Source organism: Miniopterus natalensis, chromosome 10 (assembly GCF_054644295.1).
Source record: "Miniopterus natalensis isolate mMinNat1 chromosome 10, mMinNat1.hap1, whole genome shotgun sequence".
Classification (NCBI taxonomy): domain Eukaryota; kingdom Metazoa; phylum Chordata; class Mammalia; order Chiroptera; family Miniopteridae; genus Miniopterus; species Miniopterus natalensis.
Window position 1 is genome coordinate 9,414,883 of NC_142090.1, and position 21,729 is coordinate 9,436,611.

A 21,729-nucleotide genomic window follows, 5' to 3' on the forward strand; every position below is an offset into this window, starting at 1 on the left:
GATCTTGATTTGGGCCAGGCTGGGTACACCCACGTAAAATGTCATAGAGCTATTATACTTAAGGTTAAAAAGTAACATCTGTCCCCAAAGAACAGGAATAAAGTTACCAGGAGACTGATTTTTTTTTTTTAATGAAAATTGGTCACTGGGTATGTAATAGCCCAAGGGGCTAAATAGTTACCTGGGGACTATATTTAGAAATTTACAATAAATGCTGAAGTAAATGTTGTATATTATCCATCATCTGATTTATCTTCTCCCTTGAAAGATTCCTTAGCACCCTGGCTAGGGTGGCTCAGTTGGTTGAGCGTCTTCTGCACCAAAAGGTCACTGGTTGGGTTCCTGGTCAGGGGACAGACCCGGGTTTGGGGCTGGATCTCTGGTTGGGGTGCCTGCGGGAAGCAGCTGGTTGATGTTTCTCTCTCTTCCTGTCTAAAAAAATCAATAAAAACACATTTTTTAAAAAGGCCCCTTAGCGTATTTCTCCGCCTCTTCCCTTGTATCTTTTGGAATAATTTCATGTCATCAATGCAGCCGAGTCCAGTTCAAAAGCTTCACCCTTAACTTCATCGTGTGGGACTGATTTTTCTAAAACATACATCTTTTAGTAGTACTAACTTAAAACCATATGCACATTTAAAAATGCACCCATATCCATGGACTACTTTGATAAAAAAAAAAAATTAGGCTTTTTTAAAAGGTCCACGAGATTCTGACTCGAGAGCGACCAGCTTCAGAAATGGCTCTGACACTGCCTCCCCTTCCAGCCTGTCACGGGCCGGCACGGTGGGACACGCAAGTTTCGGCCTCACCTTCAGAGCATCTTTCCCCTCCTGTGAAACAGAAGCTGGGCAAGCCACTCAGCCGGTTGGCCCGCATGGAATTCCTCTGAGTAATTCCTCTAGTCTCTCTGCCCACCGGGCAGTGCCAGCTGCTCGCGTTCAAAATTCACAGCTAGGAATGTCGCACCAGCCCGGGCTCGGGCCGTGCAGCTTTGGAGACCAGCCTCCGACGCGCTGCGGCCTCCCAGAGCCGCTCTGGGTATCGTCTGTTGAACAGTCACCTGTGTTAAGCACACGGAACTCACTGTCCCCCAAGTACTGAGTTTCTGATTCAGTGGGTCAGGGCCCCCACGTGAGGTTTCTGCCTGCTTTCTCGGTGATTCTCATGCAGAGGGTCCAGAAACCACGTTTTGAGAAACCCTGTCTAAAAGAGCCCATCTTGCTACCAGGAACCCCCCCCCCCCCATATATATATTTAAATCAACTTTGAGGTCTAATTTGCACCAAAGAAAATGCATCCATCTCAGGAGAAGCTGTTGACAAATGCAGGCACTTGTGTAACCACTGCCAATCAAGATATGGAATAGTGCTAACACTCTAGAAAGTTCCCTCGTGTCCCTTGGCAGTCAACCCTCTCTCCTCCCAGACCTTCAGCTCCAAGCAAATCTGCTGTCTCTACAGATTTAAAGTTAAGCTTGTTCTAGGATTTCATATAAAAGAGAACCGCACAGTACGTACTGTTCGGTGTCCGCTTTTTCAGCTGAGTATAAGGTTTTAAAGACTCACGTTGCTGCATTTACCAGCAGATCTTTGCTTTGTGGGACTGTATCAGGACTGGTTATCTCCTCTCTAGTGGGTGATACTAGTTATCTCCAGTTTGGGGCTGTTACGAATACAGCTGCTGTGAACATTTGAATACAAGTCTGTGTGTGGGCACAGGTTTTCATTTCTCTTGGGTGCCTGAGGGGTAGGATTACCTGGGGGTTGTACTTGGTAAAGATACGTTTAATTTATAACAAACTGCCAAACTGTTTTCCAAAGCAGCTGTCCCGTTTTACAGTCCTGCCAGAACACGAGTTCTGGTTGCTCCATGTCCTCAACGACACGTGGTGTTGCCAGTCTTTTTACACTTTGGTAATATTGAGCTTCCTTCATGAACTCATGGGCTATATGGTATATTTCCTTCTGTGATTCCGATACCGATGGTCCAGATTCCATATTTAGAGAAACCCCACCTAAAACACCCATGCCCACAGGACAATTTTTTAAGTGATGATTTAAATGGAAAATCTAAGTTATCTCCCAACTTGGTGTGAAATAGGGTGTCTCAGTATGTAGAATTTTAAAGGTGACATGAATACCCATATGCTCTCTACCTAGAGCTAACAACTGTTAACATTTTGCCATTTATTGTTTATGTGTATATGGAAAACTGAACCATTTGAAAATGTTAAAGACACTTCACCCGTAAATACTTCAGCATGCAGCTCCTCGAAATAAGGAAATTCTTCTGTGTAACTGCAATTCCATTACTTAGTAAATTAGTGTAAAGTTCATATTTAATCCATGTTCCAATTTCCCCAGTTCCACTATTTTAAACAAAAATCAGGGTTTAAGCATTGTTATCGGTCATTTCTCTACTCTTTTAATCTAGAACTTTTTTCTGTAACATCATTTTTTTTTTTATCCTTGTCCGAGGATGTTTTTATTGGTTTGAGAAGGGGGCAGGGGGAAGACAGAGAGAGAAAAATCGATCTGTTGCCTCCCCTATGCACCCTGACCAAGGATCTAACCCCCAACACAGGAATGTGCCCTAACTGGAAGTCGGACCCGCCACCTTCTGAAAAGCTGTAGCTTTTTTTTTTTTTTTCTCATTATGTTCTTATTGATTTCAGGGAATGGAAAGGAGAGGGAGAGAGAGAAACATCAATGGTTAGAGTCACTGATTGGCTGCCTCCTGCACATCCCCTACTGGGGATCAAGCCTGCAACCCGGGCATGTGCCCTGACTGGGGATTGAACCTCGATCTCCTGGATGACTGGTCGATGCTCAACTGCTGAGCCCCACCGGACGGGCTCTTGCATTTCCTTTTTGAAGGGACCAGGCCGGCTGTCTTGTAGAGGGACAGCTATGCTGGATTTGTCTCCTCCTATAAACTGGAAGTCAGACTTGATTCAATATAAACATTCTTGACAGGAATACATCATCATACTGGGTATTTCATATTTTATCACCTGATAGCTTTTAACATTGTTTTCAAGGAAGTTGTACCAAACTTTCTAAAAAATAAATCAGGGCACTAAAACATGTAATCCATATATCCCAATTTGGAGAAGCATGGGCTTTTCATGTTCTCTGCTTCAGAGGCAGTGTAAAAGTGAGACTATATGGTACAGTACTACAGCTATTATCCCACCTTCAATGATTTGGGCCTTTTCTGTTCCCTCTTGGGACATTCCTGTTGGTCCTACCTTGCCTCTCCCAGCCCAGGACACACCTGTCATAATGTTGTGCCAGAGCCTCAGGCTCAGAATCAAAAAGATGTTGGCAGACTCTGTTGCAAGTTTGATTAGTCACTTGGCACTACCTGGTTCCCTCCTCTGTGAAATGGGCGTGACGGTGGGACACGATGCTGCCAGGCCCACCGATGCATGAATCAAATGAGAGCACGTGGGCTAATGCAAGTAGGCAACGAGGCACTTCAATAACTCATCCCACACGCTGGGCATCGGCTGTTTCCACGCCAGGCTCGGAGGATGCTGAAAACAAGGCTCGTTCTCTGCCCCTGCGCTCCACCCGGCTGCCAACATTCAAGTGTATCCAGGCAAAGGAATCCCTGGGGACACTGGGGTGCTCCCCCTCACCTGCCCCACCCTCCTGCTCCCACCCACGGGGCAGCCCCGTGGTCTGGCAGTGACCCAGTTTGGGGCTGAGGATGAGCACCTGACAAATCATACCAACACTGCCATCCCAGCCTCCTGGTCAATGTTTGGTTCAGGGGCCCAGGCCTGAGCCAACCAGGAATGTCATTCTTCTGCCCACTTTGGTTGGTTCCCAAATGGGAACATGAACCAAATCTGGGTCACAGAGATGTGAGGAAGATTGCCTGAGGCCTCTGGACAAAGTTGCCTTGCTCTTTGGACACAAAAGAATAGTTTTGTCTGGATATAAGGCTCAGAATGGGGCTGTCACATGGAACTCAACCATGGGACCCAAGGGACCCTTCATTGTCCAAGCCCATCTGAGTTGGATCTTCTGTTACAGGCAGCCAACAGTATCCAGAGACAGGAGGGCACTATGGTTGGGACTTGGAGAGCCACTCTGACTTCTGCAAGGCCTCACCTCCTTGCTGGGCCCGACTGGGAGCCCAGTTCTGAGAGTCTGAACGCCTTGCTCTCGGCCTAAGCCCTACTGAGCTGGCCAGCATTGGTTTGGCCTGATCCCCAGGTGTGCTTGTGGAACCAGAACCTCCGACACCCTGGTCCCTCCTGGTACCTGAAAATCATGCAGACACACCAAACATCTGTTGGCCCCAGTACCCCACAAAGCCCTGCTCACCTGCAGCTCCAGGACCTTTCTGCTGGTAGACCCCTACCTAGTCCCTGAGCCAGCCTTTGCCATCAAAACTCTGCTCCCTCCGCCGTCCCTAACTCCCCTGAGGTTGGGATTACTTTTTCCAATTACAACAGGCAATGGAAAGAAAAACAGGACAACTTTATATTCTTATTTATACCCTGGGGAAACTTAAATATCAAGTCAGAGTATAATAAAATCATGATGTAAATGGCTTTGTTTTTTTAGGTAGGAAAAAGAGACAATGTTTTTAAAAATATTTAAGTCAGTTTACAGCATGCAATGATGGACCAAGGCTCTGAAGGTTCTCAGGTGTGCCGGCCATCAACCTCGAGAGAACTGAGGATGGTCCCAGGTAAGGGAAGGCATTCAGGCTCAGGGCAGCAGTTCATTACCGATGGAAGGGACATGTTTCAATGGTTTAACAGAACAGTTATCCCAGTACATAGCAGCTGAATATCCACGTTGGACATGTACACATGAAAAAAAAGTATTATTTACTTGGATTTTTAATGAAAACCCTACAAACATTTCTGGTTTTTAAAACTGTCACCAACATTTATTTATAGAAATGTATATAAACTACCACTTTGGAAGGTACCACATTGAATGAGAAATTACCACATTGAGTGACATGAGTGTTTAACTGTAATATAGGCTTGGCTATGCTTCAAAGGGCTAATTTTGAAAACGATTATTAGTTTATGAGACTCTTAAAATGAAACTTGGGAGAAAAAAACAACTTGGGGAAGATTAAGAAAAGTTAAACATTAGTGTCAGGATAATTACAAGAGAGGTAAGAAAGTCTTGAAAAAACAAGTCTACTGAAAATGGTTTTTTCCTTTAGTTTCAGCTGCTGCTGCTGATACATCTCAGCAAAGCAGCTTCAGGGGGATGCCTGATGTAAGCAAAATGAAAACCCTACTGAAGGACACTATGCATGACATCCCAGAGGATCAAATGGTTTTGCAAATATGTGACTAGACATATACTTTCTATTAGTCACCAAATGACACAGAAGTACCAAAAACTGTGTATGAAAAACAAATACTGAGATTTTAGGGTTATTCTGAGTGGCTGCCCTGGCCTAAGAATGATTATTTAAAATGTAGACTATTTACCCCAAGCCTAAACACTAGTAGCGGTATCTAAGCAACAAGATTGTTCTAGGTTTTTAAAAAAGGGACCATTCACTTAAAGCAGCATGCAGCTGAAGTGCTCCACCACGGTGTCCAACTTAAGACTACTGTCCTTTACTGGCCATCACTGACCTGGTGGCGGTTTAGCAGCTTGTACCACCTATGAATCACAACTGCAGTAACAGGTAATGGTACAGATATTTGTACAATTAGACAGAGCACAAGTATTAAATTCCAAGTATACAAACATAATGCTAAAACAGTTTCCAATCACATTTTGGAGTTTGGTATCTAACTCCAAATAATATATCACTAACCATTATGGATTGGGCCCCAGTCTTCCTTGAACCTACCAACTTAACCTTCTTGATTGATATTACTCCACAACCTAAGGTACTAAATCCAAAGTGCTTATAAGGGTTTAAGAGAACAGTTTAAGACCACTAGGAACAAAGTAGATACAAAACAAGTCCTCATCAACCAATGATGCAGACGGGTTTCAGATTTACACTATTAATTCAATGTAAGACCTGCATTCCTCTGTAACATCCAATTTGTCACACTTAGGGGGACAAATCAAAAATAGTTCTTGAGCCCGGCCGAGCGTGGCTCAGCGGTTGAGTGTCGACCTGGGATCCAGGCAATCAGGGTTCGATTCCCGGTCAGGGCACATGCCCGGGTTGCGGGCTCCATCAATGACTCTCTCATCATTGATGTTTCTATCTCTCTCTCTCCCTCTCCTTTCCTCTCTCTGAAATCAATAAAGATATATTTAAAAAAAAAAAAAAAAAATTCTTGAAAGGTGGTCTCAGTTAACTATACTCAGACACTAATTTTATTATTTAACGTATTTTTGTTCCTCAGACTTTAAGTGATACCTGTTTAAACTCATAGTGTGTGTGTGTATATATATATATATAGCTTTTCAATGCAGAAACAGTCTCGTTACATTGGTTATACCATGTTTTTATTTCAGTTTGCTGAATGAGGAGAAATACAAAACAGAAACAAATGAAAACCCCAATTTCTTCTGCAGGTCCAGTCCGTCTCATAGCAGTTGTTACACACAGCCCCGAAGCAGCTAGAATACAGTTGGCAAAGACCCAGGTGGAACAGTTCATCTTGAATCTTCGCAAGTATATGTTGATTTCCTTTGGTGCCTTGCACAGTAAGGCACTATAAATGACATACAGAATAGAAGAAATGCCCACAGCAAATAGTTCTAGTGACAATTTACTAGACAAGTTACAGTTTAATGATGGTGGTGGCGATTGTTTCTTTCATTTTATTATTATTTTTTACAATAAGGATGTAGCCTTTATATTCCACACACACAAAATAAAACAAGAAGTGCTTATGAAAAAGTCCCTGCCCCCACCCCCTTTTCAAAACACCCGAACGAAGCAAGTCAATACAACAGAAAAATCAAGACTTGTTTGATTTCAAATTGTCAATAAAAAAGCAAAGTATGTAATGCAACAGCTGTTCAACTTTCAACTCTAAAAAAACCCCAAAACCTCCCAGTATTTAAATTTCTCCAGCACACATTCCAGTATAAATGCTCTGAACTGTAATCAGCTAGTAAGTAACGGGAACAGAAACTTAGAACAGAACCTTAGAACAGAAGTTATATTGCTTCCCTACCCCTCTTTCTCTTATAATGAGGGTGGGATGTATTAGGGGATACAGTCAGAGGAAGAAGAATTAAAAAGGAAAATTCCCAAAGCTGCGCTGTTTGGACTAGAAAGGAAGACAGCATTTTTACAAATGTTCAAAAAATTCCAAGGCAAGTTACACAATTCGTTCACTGTCACACCTACTAGAAAGAATAAAGATGTTCATGTCTTATAGAAAACTGTACTTTCAGAATTGTATTACAGGTTCACCAGAAACTATGGATGTAGTTTAGGCTTCATCAAGGAACACAAGTTCAGTTCAGATCAGTTAGATACTGCAGTTAGATCTAGCCTAGCTGGATCGGTGCCTGGAACTGCTCCCTGCGTCACCCCGAACAGCTGTAAACTAAACAATAGTATGTAACTCCATAGGAAGCTTAAGGATTGAGGATATGTACACAGCTAAATTATATCTCCCCTGCTTCGCGCTCTTCAGAGCTCCTCCTGTCTTCTGATCTGCCATTAGCGCTCTCATAGGACCGCTTCTTATCTTTTCGATCTCTGTCACGAGGTGATCTGTCTCTTGAATTCCTGTCTCTGTCACGTGATGCTAAGTCTTGGTCTCTGAATCTTTCTTTTGAGGATCTGAAAAATATTAATTTGAGGAGCAAAATGTGTTGGGAAACCCAAAATCCAAGTGAAAGAATCGGATAAATATTAAGGTATTGATAGCTGAAGATATACAGAATACATCCAAGAAAGACAGGAGTCAGTTTTCTGACAGAAAAGAGCACTACCATATTTGATTAGGGTCTAAAACAAGGACATGGGTGAAAACAAATAGCTAAGGGTCAAAAACCATATGCTAGAATGATGACTTATAGGACATTCTCATTGTCTCAGAGGCAGCAAAAAAAGCTTCTCCAATTCATAGCAAATGCGTTTAATGTAAGAATTATAGACAACACGTTAAAAAAGCAAAAGGTATTATCTAATTTTAAAATATATAATAGAATGTAGATTCCAAATAGGATGGAAATCAATGTCTTAAATAGGGGGTCTGCAAACTTTTTTTTGCTGTCTGGTCGGAGTAAATATTTTAGGCGTTGAGTTCACATACAGTCTCTGTGGTATTCTTCTTCCGTTTCTTTTTACCAACCCTTTAACAATGTAAAAACCATCCATAGCTTGCTGCCTATATAAAAACAGGCTAGGGGGCCAGAATTGACCTGCAGGCAACTTACATAAGAGAACTACTCATTTAATGACATGGTAACCATTTATTATTTGAAAAATCTGCTTTACTCCTCCTGAGTTAGCTCATTTAACCAACAGAAAAAAATCAGAATGGAAGACAGAGGAAGATAATCACACTTAATAAATCTTCATTAACCAAAACTGTTTCTTAATATCGCCTCTGTTCCCACACTCAACTTCAATAAGGTAAATAATAACAAAACAAGCTCATATCAAAGATTCAATCAGTAGGAAAACCAAAGGATATTATGGGATCAAAATTCATATGGAATCTTCTATACTTTCAACATCTAGAATGAATCAGTAACACATACTACGTTCACTTCATTCTTTACAGGTGACATGATACTTTTACATAATTATCTCACTTAACTCATGTTCAAAATTTGGATCTGAGGCCTGATTAAGTAATACTTTCAACTTCTAAGGCGGGGGAAAAACTACCACTATACTCAGTTAAGGAGGATTAAACCAAAAAGGTTGAAAGATAAAGTAACGTCAACTTCAAGCATTCTGCTTAAGGTTTTAATAAGCGTAATTTAAAAGTGCTGTGTAAAAAGAAATAAAAAACACACACAGTGCACATCTGATTACACTAACCCTACCCATAAATCTTCGTGAGAATGAATATGAAGAGAGATGATGGCTAAGAGGCCAGTGAGAAATGAAAATCAACTATGAGATGGGCATCACCCAATGCTCTGTGAGGGGTTACAATGTCTATACACAAGCAGTTTCCACTCACTATTTCACTCAAGCTACCAACAATCCTAATGAAGCAGGTACTCTTACTATCTCTACCTAGGAGACGGGGAAAGAAAGGTTGGGTAATGATTACTCAGCCCAGGCCACCAAGTCCAAGTAGTCTGACTCCGGGGTCTGCACTATGTGTTTGAACAGAGCAGGAAGCAGGAAAATGCAAATGGCCCTCATTTACAAAGGGAAACTGTTGCAAAGGAAAGGTCACAAGTGGAATCTACTTATATCAGAGACCAGTATTTCAGCTGGGGCAGGAGAACAGCAAATAGTTAAAGACTCTTTTTAACTGAGACCTCTTCCCTTGAAAATTAAACTCAAATATGTAGCAATAACTTCGTTATTGTATATGTAATAATATGTAGGTTTTAATAGCAACTGTCTGACGATTTTTGGTAAAAACAAGGACTGCTGCTTTGAAAGAGAGTAATCTGAATATCAAGATTAGAAGTGCTCTAGAGAAAAGCAATACTTTTGAAAGCTTTACAAAAATAATCCTCTTTAGGAACATACTGAACACTCAGAAGAGGTACCATGTGTATGGTGAGAAAATGTCCTATACAACTTCATAAATGCAGGAAGCATTAGGGACTAGGACAACACAATCTCAGATGAGTATCCCTTCCATCCCACCACCAGTAGACACTTAAGAGGTGCTAGACACCAGAAACAATAAAAGGTGGGCAGGCTCTCCAAAGAAATTGTCTAGACCTTCCATCAACCTGCAGAATGATTCCCAAAATTGACAATGCAGTAAGATTCATGTAGAAATTTTTTAAATGCACTTTTCTGGGCACTGTACTACAGTTTTAAGAATTTGAGACAAGTGGCCTATAAATCACACTGTCAGGAATTGGCCTTTGTAAGTTCCCGGCTTGTTCTCTGCATTTGCCTGATAGTCACTCTATAATATCTTTTTCCTGCCTGGTTTTACCTATTCAAATGATATGTACTTTATTCGAGTTGTATCTACTACCTGAAGCCATTTTTTATTGCTCTGGAACTTCCCACATCTACACGCCCATATTAGTTACTCTATGATATACAGTTTAGCACTTTATAATGTTAAGTTTTATATCAGTCTATTGCCAAAGATGTTAGTCCTGTGTTCTAACTCACTTGAATGAAGTTGCTCAACTACATTATAATTGTTATTTTTTATTAGACCTACAGTAGGAAGTATACAATTCTTCCTGATTAAAGTCACCTAAAGAACTGATTGGTTTGCTTAGAGAGTACAACTTAAATGTTCTCACCCCCACAAAAAAAGAGAGAGAGAGAGAAATATTTGAGGTGATGAGTATTAACTAATGGTGGAAATCCTTTCGTAATGTATACGTACATCAAATCACCACAGTGTACACTTTAAATACCTTAGAATTTTATTTGTCAATTATACCTCAATAGAGTTAGGGGTAAAAAGACCTACTTGGAACAAGGCAAGAATATAATAAATATTGATTGACAACCTATTAATTAACTCAGCTTGTGAGTGGTTTCAGGGAATGGCTGGTAAAAAACACCCAGAAAGTTTAAACAGCTTTCTGTGGATTCTATCATGGGCTTTATGTGGGGTAATCCACAGACAATTTAAGACTAGTAGGGACTAGGAACTCAAAAAATATTACATATGCTTAAGAGTTGTCAAGAAAAAAGCAACTTCAAGCATGGTTTATGTTCCACAGAAATGAACTAGCTTAAGGGCCATCATGTGACCTGAGACACTTTGGGAATTTGGACTACATAGACTGTGAGTGCTAAGGCTCCATCACGTTCTAATCCTTTGTCCCCATTAAATATCCAGGTCCTTGAGCTTACTTCACCCTGGGTCTGCATGCCTCTTATCTTCTTGAATTTCCATGCCAAGGAAGTCTAACTTCCTTAAGATTCCGAATCTGCCCTGTCAAGTGAACTGTATATAACAACGCATACCTACTGTGCAGATTAAACAATATACTAGAATGTGTCTGCTCTGAAGAAGTGCACCAGCTCAAAGAAGTATGGAAAACAATGTTGAACAAAACTGAACAACTCTTAATGCAAGGACTTCTCAGAGCCCCTAATTCATCAATACATACAGAAAAAACTCTAAGACTATTGGTACCTAAAATTATTTGCCCATAAAGTACTTTTTTCCCCCCAAGACACACTACTCAGGAAAGCAATAACCTCTGCACATATTTGTTCCAAATTTCTTACTCTGGCTCATAAGTATATTCTTTCTGAACTACCCATACAATCAGGGATAAAACTGTTACACACCCACACACAAATGTGTACATATTACCAGATGCAAGTTTCAAACCAATAGAATTCCAATTCTAAACCATAAAGGCAGTTCCATGTCCTCTTACGGACACCTCAGTACCTCCTCCTGGATCGCTCTCTGCTCCTGTCTCTAGAACTGTGCCCACTTCTCTGGTGGCTGCGGCTGCGGCTTCGGCTGCTAGAGCGAGATCTGTGGCGATGGCGTTTCTCCCGGGATTTGGATCGAGTTCTCCTCTTCCGTTCCCGTGACATGGAGCGAGATCGATGTCGGCGATGCTCTCTGGACCTGGATCTACAAAAAAACATTTAGTTTTTAGTTTTGTCAACACTACATTGCTCATTCACTAAAGACTCTTTTTTAAACAAAAGCTATCCCTCAGTAGTGCTGCTTAATGCCAATTCTATTTCAAGTCAGCTAAATCTACACTAAAATAAATTGCCAGTTTATTAAATAACTACATACTAGGATTTCAAAACAAATATTAACACTAGCTCTCAGAGGTCAATCAATATTGTATAAATTTACATCAGGAATATAAGAAAGGAAGAAAACAATCTATACCACTACTACTCGCCAGGGATTATATTATCCAGATGCTTTATAGAATTAATTTCATTTAAACTTCTAAGACTTTTAGTGTACTTTAGACAAAGTATGTACCTGATGGACATGGACAGAAGGGAGGAAAGGCATGAAAAAGAATATTGTTTAGAATAACTTACAACTCTCTGAGTTAGACAGGTTTCATATGACCATCAAAATAAGTTTGAATGTCCAAATATGGCTAGTCACAGTGCAATCGAAACACAGTAAGCTCTCTATTCAAGTAATATATGATTTAAGAGGAAGAAAAAAACTAACACGCATAAATCATTTTAGACACTTTACTTAAAATTGCAAAAAAAAAAATTTATAACAAGCATGTGAGTCTGGAGAAGGAAAAAACATTTTGAAGAAGTTAGAGGGAAAAACACTTCTGTAGCCTCCACTGAGTCACAAAACTAACTTGTGTACTGTATATGGGAAGGGTGGGGATGACACATGCAGAAGACAGAACAACTAAAAGAAAACAATGAGCCTGGCCAGGCGTGGCTCAGCGGCTGAGCATCAACCTAGGATCCAGGAGATTTCGGTTCGATTCCCCATCAGGGCACATGCCCGGGTTGTGGGCTCAATGCCCCGTTGGGGCGCACAGGAGGCAGCCAATCAATGATGACGCTCTCATCATTGATGTTTCTATCTCTCTCTCTCCCTTCCTTTCTCGGAAATCAATTCAGATATATTTTTTTAAAAAAGAAAACAATGAGAAAGAAAGGCACGTAACTTTGTTAAAAGAGTCACTTAATCTGATATAGTTCAAAAGCATGTTATTCAGTGTCACAATTTACAAACTGAGCTTATTTTCAAATGATTATTTTGTTAAGTTTAAAAGCATTCAGTGTATATCAACATAACAGTCAAAGAAAGGCACATACTGTGGACATAACATCAACCACAGTTGAATATAATATTTCCACTATTAAAAAAACATATTTCTGATAAGCAGCAGGGGGAAAAGAATATAAAATTCATTCAATACCAGTTTTACCAAATGACATTTTGTTTAATCACTCATTTTGAGCTATTACAATAAATCTACTTATCTTTTTAGAGTAATCCATTCACTCAAAAAAAATTTACTAGGTGCCTACTACACCATTCTTGTAACTAGAGAGATTGAGCAGCAATTAAAGTCATTAACCTCATGGAGCAGACAGGGGTGGCCAAAAGTAGGTTTAGTTTTGAGTATGGGGAACACAGAGGTTATTCTTGTATTAATATTTATTAATTATTGTATTATCCATAGGAACAATTGCAAACCTACTTTTGCCTACATCACATACTCCAGAAAGATGTCTACACAGATATGTGGGCAGTACATTAAAATAGGTCAGGTAGCAAAAAAAAGAAATGGAGTACCTTTGGAGTACTTGACCAGAGCTGATATGATTTATTTCACTTTTTAAAAAGCTCATTCTGGCCCTAGCTAGTTTGGCTCAGTGGTTAGAGCATTGGCCCTTGGACGGAAGGGTCTTGGGTTTGATTCCAGTCAAGGGCATGTACCTTGGTTGCAGGCTCCATCTCTAGCCCCGTCAGTGGATGAGTGGGAGGCAACCAACTGATTTGTCTCTCTCACATCAATGTTCTCCCCTCACCCCGAAAAGCAGTGGGGAAAAAACATCCTCAGGTGAGGATTAAAAAAAAAAAAAACAACTTATTCTGTTTGATGTGTGAAAAAAAGACTGAGGTAGAGAGGGAGAGTGGGCAAGCACAGACGTTAGAGACCAGTTAAGATGCTACCATACCAAGGTAAGAAGTGGCTTGGACTAGAGTGGTAAGAATTAAATTTCTGGCCTGAATATCTAAAAATGTATTATATACAAATAGTTTATTTTTTTCAATAAAGGTAACCAACTTGGATTAATCAACCAGTAAACAGAATATCATCATTTAATGTTCATACTTCTCCTTCTGGATTTGAGAAGCTCACAACAACATAAATTAGCTAACCCAATTGGTCCTGTTTATTAATGTCTTAGTTTTTTAGTGTTTTAAGCAACAAAATGACCAAAAGATTCTAAAAAGTACTAAGGGGCATCTAACGGAAACGTAAGGTTTTTCTTTTATACTGACAAATGCTCCAGTTTACAGGGAAAAGTTCTTGGGAAACAGTTACTCTTTAGAGTTAAGGGTATTTGGAACGTTTCAAAAAGATGTGATCGAAACAAGAGGAACAGCAGGACTTGAGCAATGAGAACGGCATTCTGGGCGGGAGTACGTGCGTGTGGATGGTCCAAGGACAAGGAGAAGGATGGCAAGTGAAAGATCAAGGGTGATGAAATAAACCATGTTTTCCCACCTTTCTCAGGTAAAAAAAATTACCAGTAGCTAAGTAAAAATTGTAAAGAAAGGCTTCAAAAAGCCCCCAAATATGAAATTCAAAAGTCAAAGAAAAGGGGTATCCTGTCCTCTTCCTCTTGAAGGCATAAGTGCCCCTTAATATAAAACCTTTGGTGATCAGTCACAAAGTAATAGCTCATATAACGTCACCATGGAGGTATAAACTAAACATTTTATTTTACTTATTTTTAATATGTTTTTATTTACTTTTTGAGAGAGAGAAAGGGGGAGGGAGGAGGGAGAGAGCGAATGAGCGAGAGAGGCAGAGAGAAACATCGATCAGCTGCTTCCAACAGGAGCCCCAATAGGATGGATGGGTATGTGCCCTGACCGGGAATCGAAACGGTGACCTTCTGGTGCATGGGACCAGGCCCGACAAACTGAGTCACACTAGCCAGGGCTAAACTAAACATTTTAGTTTCCCTTACTAACCTCCTGAACTCCTCATTCAAAAATGTCTCCAAATATTTAAACTATTTACATTTTCAACAGGTACACACCTCTTAGAATGTCTTAGATGTATCACCAAATTGTGTTTCTTTAAAAAATAAATCCTGTCACATATTTACTCTGAGCTTCTAAAGAAGATTTTAAAGAAATATTCTGAAATATTTTAAGCTTCCCCTCTAACTCAAGGCACTGTATATAATTTTACTCTGATAAAACTAAATTACAGTGCATGAGTATCTACGGACCAGTTTCTTCTCAAAAGATACTGTGCTCAAACTTGAACTACAAAAAATTACGTGTACTAATTATTTCTCATTCATTTAAAAAAGATACTTAATCTGTAACAACTACCTTGAAAAACACAGCTTTACTACTTATACTTAACTTGTATTATACCTACCTTTTAGGATTCTTGCTATGTGATCGAGACCTAAAAAAAGAAAAAGAAAATCTATTTTTAGAAAAGTAACTATAAATGAGAATAAGTACACTGTATTCTTAAAATAACATACTTCCTGATTTCTAATTTTTATGCTAATTTTGTAAATATAAGACGTGTGTATGAACACAAAATTTTTCAAAATGCACCACAAAGTCTACATACCTCCCCACCTAGCTTATGAACTCTCTTAACTAGGAGATCTGGCTCTTAAAAACGGTATACATCACAACTCACTAATTCTCCAGAAGCCTCTTTCCAACCCTGGGAAAAAATACTTTGTTATTTATATCTGTCATTCCTTCTTTCCCTCTGAGAACAAAGTAAAATTTCTATGATCTGAGATGCATACACTTTGGCTCTACAACCTCATACTAAAATCCCTAGAACACCCAAATCAATATTACAACATGCTTACACCAAAATCAATCTTACATTTGTTTCTTTCCTTTTCTTAATCCTTACCCAAGAATATGTTTTGTTGATTTTTTAGACAGAGAGGGAGGGAGGAGGAAGAGAGGGAGAGAAACATCAATGTGAGAGAGAAACGCTGACTGGCTGCCCCCTACACGCACCCCGACCAGGGATTGAACCCACAACCTTTTGGTGTACAGGACACTTCAGCCAACTGAGCCACCTGGCCAGGGCACAACATGTTTCTTAACATGACACATGACACTTACATAAGACACTCTTTACATTTCCTAGCACACAACATTCTATAAACAGTAATAGCCAATATTATGGTTACTAGGAAGTCACAGGGATGTGTTCTGTGGAAGCTATACAGATGGTTGAAGCATGGCTTTGGACTCAGTCTGATTAGGTTTCAACTCTGGTTCCACCACTCACCATCTGTGTGACCTCAGCAGATCATATATATTCCTGCTCAGATTAGTTTGTCATTTGTAAAAGAGGGATAGTAATATAAATTTCACAAGGTGTAAGGATTAGATGAACTACTAGAGGTAAATCCTTAGCACAGTGCCTGGGAAAGAGCCCTCAATAATTTTTATCACCCTTTTCAATACTATAGCTGGAATCCTATCCTGTCTAATTCTGAACTCATAATTTCCTCATCTTCCATGCTTAGTTACAATATTTCAAGTTCATATATAGATTAAAAATAATTTTTTTAAACATTACTGAAATACAGTACATTTTGTAATCATTGTTTAAAAAAAAAAAAAATTTGCCAGCTTTAGCCAGTTTGGCTCACTGGTAAGAGCGTCAGCCCGCAGACTGAAGGGTCCCAGGTTCGATTCTGGCCAAGGACACGTACCTTGGTTGCAGGCTCAATCCCTGTCCCTGGTCAGGGCGAGTGTGGGAGGCAACCAATCAATGTGTCTCTCTCACACTGATGTTTCACTTTCTCCCTTCTACTCTCTCTGAAAAAGCAATGGAAAAAAATATCCTCTGGTGAGGATTAAAAAAAAAAAAATTTTGCCACACGGCTGTTAACAAAGAAAGATGTCATGTACTTTGTCATCTACGAATGTGAAAACGTAGTCCTCCAAATAATAATTTTTCTCATTTGATTCACCTCAGTTTAATCATTTATATTAGTGGCACTACATCCAGTTGAATTTTAACTTAAACTGAGACGTCTAATGCCATTTATATTGTTTTAAATATTACAATATCGGACAATATCAACATCTCAGTGTACACAAAAGAGAACAGAGATAGCGAGGCACTCTTTATTACCTCTTCGATACATTTTGAAGGAAAAAAACCTTGACTTTAATGGCCATGAAGTTAACATATTTGCATAAACACTGTTTTAAAGAGTAAACAAAAATTTCCCATGTTCATGTCCACATTAACATCTAAAATCTTGGAACAATCACATCTCACAGCAGAACTGGGGCTGTTCAACTTCAGACCACTCATTCATTACTCCATACCTCCTCAACTTTTCCCTTTCTTCTCTCTCCCTTTCTTCTCTTCGCTTCAGGCGTTCCTGGTTTCTTTTCTCTTGCTTCTCAGCTACAACTCTCTTAAAAAACAAAAGACAATGACAGTTTAAATAGTAATAAATGAGGAGCATTATTTATTGGGTCCATTTTTAATGAGCATTACCCTAAACGTTACCATATCTGGTTTCCAATATTGTACATCAAAATCTGCCAATAACAATTCAATTTTGATAAAATCATTAGGCTTACAAGTCTGGTTTACAAAATCTTTCCTCTTTTTCAAAATTTGTAAAATTTCATGGTCCTCCATAACTACTTCTATTTTTTTAAAATTTATTTATCGATTTTTTGGAGGAGGGGAGCAAATGCACTTATTTGTGCATTCACTGGTTGCTTCCTCTATGTGCCCTGACTGGGGATCGAACCCAAAACCTTGGCATATCTCGACAACACTCTAACCAACTGAGCTACCTGGCCAGGGCCTTCATGACTTAATATTTCAAAATCATTTCTATAAAATTTTTCTCCTCTAAATGTTTTCTGGCATTATTTTGTATTTTTAAGAGAAATCAACCATTATAAATCACAAGTTCCCATGCTCTATGATTTCTAATACAGAAATGTCTTCTGTCACTTCCAATTACCATCCTAATGCTGCTGCTTTAAAAAACACCAGTAAGCCCTGGCCTGTGTGGCTCAGTGATTAAAGCATCAGCCTGTGAACCAAAGGGTCGCAGGTTCGATTCCCAGTCAGGGGCATATACCCGGGTTTCAGGTTCCAAACCTCTCTGCCTCTGGTCAGTCAGAGGGGTGTGCGAGAGGCAGCCAGTAGAAACCAGTTTCTCTCACACTGATGTTTCTCTCTCCCCCATCTACTCCCTCCCTCCCTTCCACTCTCTCTCTGAAAAGCAATGAGGATTTTAAAAAAACAAAAAACAACAACAAAAACGAACCACCTAGCCAGGCGTGGCTCAGCGGTTGAGCGTCGACCTAGGATCCAGGTGATTGGGGTTCAATTCCTGGTCAGGGCACATGCCTGGGTTGCAGGCTCAATCCCCAGTCGGGAGCGTGCAGGAGGCAGCCGATCAATGACTCTCTCATCATTAATGTTTCTATCTCTGTCCTTCTCCCTTCCTCTCTCTGAAATCAACAAATATATATTGAAAAAAAGAATAAGGGGATAGTATTTAAAGGTCTATCTCTCAAACATCATCCATTAAACCAGCTGGTATCTTCATTTAAAATCCTACCCTATTCAGTATCAATTACTAAGAGAATCATAGTCAAGCCCAGACAGCATGGCGCAGTGGTTGAGAATTGACCAAAGATCCAGGAGATCGAGGTTCAATTCCTGGTCAGGGCACATGCCCAGGTTGCTGGCTCGATCCCCAGTAAGGGGCGTGCACAAGGCAGCCGACTGATGCCTCTCTCATCATTGATGTTTCTATCTCTCTCTCTCCCTCTCCCTTCCTCTCTCTGAAATCAATAAACGTATTTTTTTTAAAAAAGGAATCACAGTCAATAATGCTATATAAAAAGGCAACTACTACAGGTCAAAAGAATGAGGAGGTAAATTGGATAAAGTGAAAGATATTAATTTACCAATATACCTTTAATTCTTCAAGCTTCTCTCTTATTTCAATAAATCCCAGGTGCAGTTTACCCCCAAAATGATCAGCCAGTCGTCTGTCATTATCATGAAGACCTAAATAGGCAGAGCAGACTTCACAGACTCGAAGTTTCTGCTGCTGGAAACTGGAAGCTGGCATAGAATTCCGATAAACTTCCTAGACAAATGTGAAAAACAATGTTCATATAAACTTCATTGAACGTCATACAATTAAAAGACACTTTTCTAATGAAGAGAATGTTTTCTAATGAATACACAAAAGCATGGCTATTTTGTCATAAAAATTATAGATTCCCCATTACCCCCCATCCTCTATCTCAGGACCTCTCCAACGGAGATAAAATAATTAGAGCCCCAAATACTTTTTGCCAATAACTGCCATATATCTATCATGATACAGAACACAACTTTCAGAAAAGGTTTTCCTCAATGTTCTGTTTTCTATAATTTTTGTTAAAAATGAGATACAGCAACCCCAAAACTGTATGTCAGTGAAGGATCAAGGAAGTAGAGCCGCCCAACTTGCAGAGGAGGAATGCGCGAGCTCTATACTGTTACAATGTCCTTCCACTGCCTTCTTTCCTACAGATCATTTCTCCCCCTTTGGAAATGTGGACAGGGCATACAAATAATACTGAAAGTAGTAGTTCTGTAAGAGAAGAGATGAAAGGTGCCTTACTGAGATTTAGATGTCTTGTACTCAACCATTTAATCTATATTTAGTTCATTAATGAAATAGTTAGTGGGTTTGTGTACCCACTGTATCCTGTTTTCCCTACTGACAGAATTCTGGTATTGTTTTGCACAGCTTAAAACATGACGTTTGCAAGCTTCTGTGTAGCTTTGGCTAAGGATATATAGATATAAGTGAACGTTTACTGGATATAATCTATAGGAAAGTTCTTTAAAAGGGAATCAATAGATTCAGAAAAAAGTCACCAATAACCTGTGAATCAAAAAGTGATGGGAAACAGAATATTCAGTTTCAAAAGTGTCAATACCAAAGTACTTATTAACACAGTAACGTCACAGTTATGGGAAAAGACCACTAATGTGTGCCTTCAGACAGGATGTAACATTACTTCAGTGGTATTCCTGACAAAAATCAAACAAACCCAAACTGGAGACCATTTTACAAAACAAATGTGTGAGCACTTGTCTCTCCAGTACATGGGTTTGACAGTAAAAAGTGATCTCTTGAGGTCCTCACATATTTTTCATCGTGTTTAGTGCAATAGTGTAAACCTTAATGAACAGCATGGCACCCATACTAAGTGCCTAGTGATGCTGGCAGTGCCCCTAAACAGAGAAAAGTCATGTCTTTACAAGAAAAAGGTGAAGTGCTTGACACGTGTTGCAGACTGAGTTCTGCAGCTGCGGTAGCCGGCCATTTTGATATAAATGAATCCAGTGTAAGAACCAGTATCTTTTTTTTTTTTAAAGAAATTCATGAGGCTGTCACTGCAGGGTGCAAAGTCCTTTTGCTTTTTATGAAATATCTTTTTATCTAATATTGAAAACGCAGCTTTTATGTGGGTACAGGACTGCTATAAGAAAGGCATACCAACAGACTCCAATACTAGTTAAGAAAAAAGCAATCATTATATGACAACTTAAAGCAAAAGGAAGGTAGAGGAGGTAAAGCTGGAGAATTTAATGCCAGCAAAAGATGGTATGGTAATTTTAAAAAGAGGTTTAGCTTAAAAAAAAAAAAAAAAAAGTCAAGATAATGAGAAGCAGCTCTGCTGACCAAAAGGCAGCAGACAAGTTCCCAGATGCCAGTAAGAAAATCATTGAGGAAAAAGTGTATCTGCCAGAACAGGTTTTTAATACAGATGAAAGTGCCCTATTCTGGGAGGAGAAAAAATACAAGAGACATTTACTATTAAGGCAGAGAAGCAAGCACCAGGATTTAAAGTAGGAAGTGATAGGCTAATTCCACCATTTTGTACAAATGCAGGTGGGTCTATGATCAAGAATGCCCTTATCTACAAAGCTGCTAGGCCCCAGGAAAGAGAAACACTAGCTGTCAGTCATCAGTTGTACACCGAGAACCCTTTTCTTGATTGGCTCCATTGATGCTTTGTCCCTGAAGCCAGGAAGTACCTTGCCAGTAAGGGACTGCCTTTTAGAGTTCTTTTGATATTGGACAATGCCCCTGGCCACCCAGAACCCCATCAGTTCAACAGTGAAGGTGTTGAAGTCGTCTACTTGCCCAAGAACACAATGTCTCTTAACATATTGTTTGCGGGTAGTTTTTAGTGCACGCTCTACTACCAGTCAACATAAAACGTATAAATACGTTTCCCGCATACAATGTGTTAACTCAGCCTCTAGATCAGGGGTCACACGGATCTTTAAGGCTCATTACACCCGGGACTCTCTGAAAAGAACTGCCTGCTATGGAAGAGAACCCTGATAGAGAGGACATCATGAAAGTCTGGAAGGATTCCACCACTGAAGATGCCTTTGTTGCAAAAGGGTGCGTGTGTGTGTGTGTGTGTGTGTGTAAAGGGTTTTCAAGATAAGGATCTTGGAGAAATACAAGAGTTAACAGACATTTTGTCACCAAAGCTGTGTCCTCTCCCACCCTCCCCCCGACTGTTGAAATCTTATGTACTTATCTTCCCATTTCAGTTATAGTAAAAACACAAAAGAGGGAACAAAAACCACCCAGAGTGCCTGAACCAAGATGGCCTGAATCTGCCCTCCAAGAGATCCTGTAACTGGGACCATATTAAGGAAGAAAAGAGGTAATATTCCAATCTGGGAAGAGACCGACCCTCACTGTGTTGCCCCCACAGCAATCTCCCCAGACTTCTCTAAAGGAGAAGTTGATCTCGGAGTTTGACTCCGTTCTCTGGCCATTGAATAAAGCTCGTGCTGCTGAATGCTCAGCTTCAGTTTCGTTTTTGGCTCAGTGACATCAAACGGGAAAAGGACAGAGGGCACTGCCTGG

General features: G+C 39.9%; 1 protein-coding gene across 6 annotated transcripts in view; it reads right to left on the reverse strand.

The window, feature by feature from the left end:
- Positions 1-6,444: 6,444 nt before the first annotated feature.
- LUC7L2 (LUC7 like 2, pre-mRNA splicing factor) overlaps positions 6,445-21,729 on the reverse strand; it is a 70,474-nt gene continuing 55,189 nt past the window's right edge. For all 6 annotated transcript variants that reach the window (XM_087820988.1, XM_016205107.2, XM_016205111.2 and 3 more), the window contains 5 exons: positions 18,751-18,927; positions 17,129-17,220; positions 15,183-15,212; positions 11,492-11,683; positions 6,445-7,755 (listed from right to left, as the gene is read on the reverse strand). In XM_087820988.1, the coding sequence (XP_087677114.1) occupies positions 7,578-7,755; positions 11,492-11,683; positions 15,183-15,212; positions 17,129-17,220; positions 18,751-18,927 (669 nt within the window). In that variant the 3' untranslated portion in view covers positions 6,445-7,577. The remainder of the gene's footprint in view (positions 7,756-11,491; positions 11,684-15,182; positions 15,213-17,128; positions 17,221-18,750; positions 18,928-21,729) is intronic.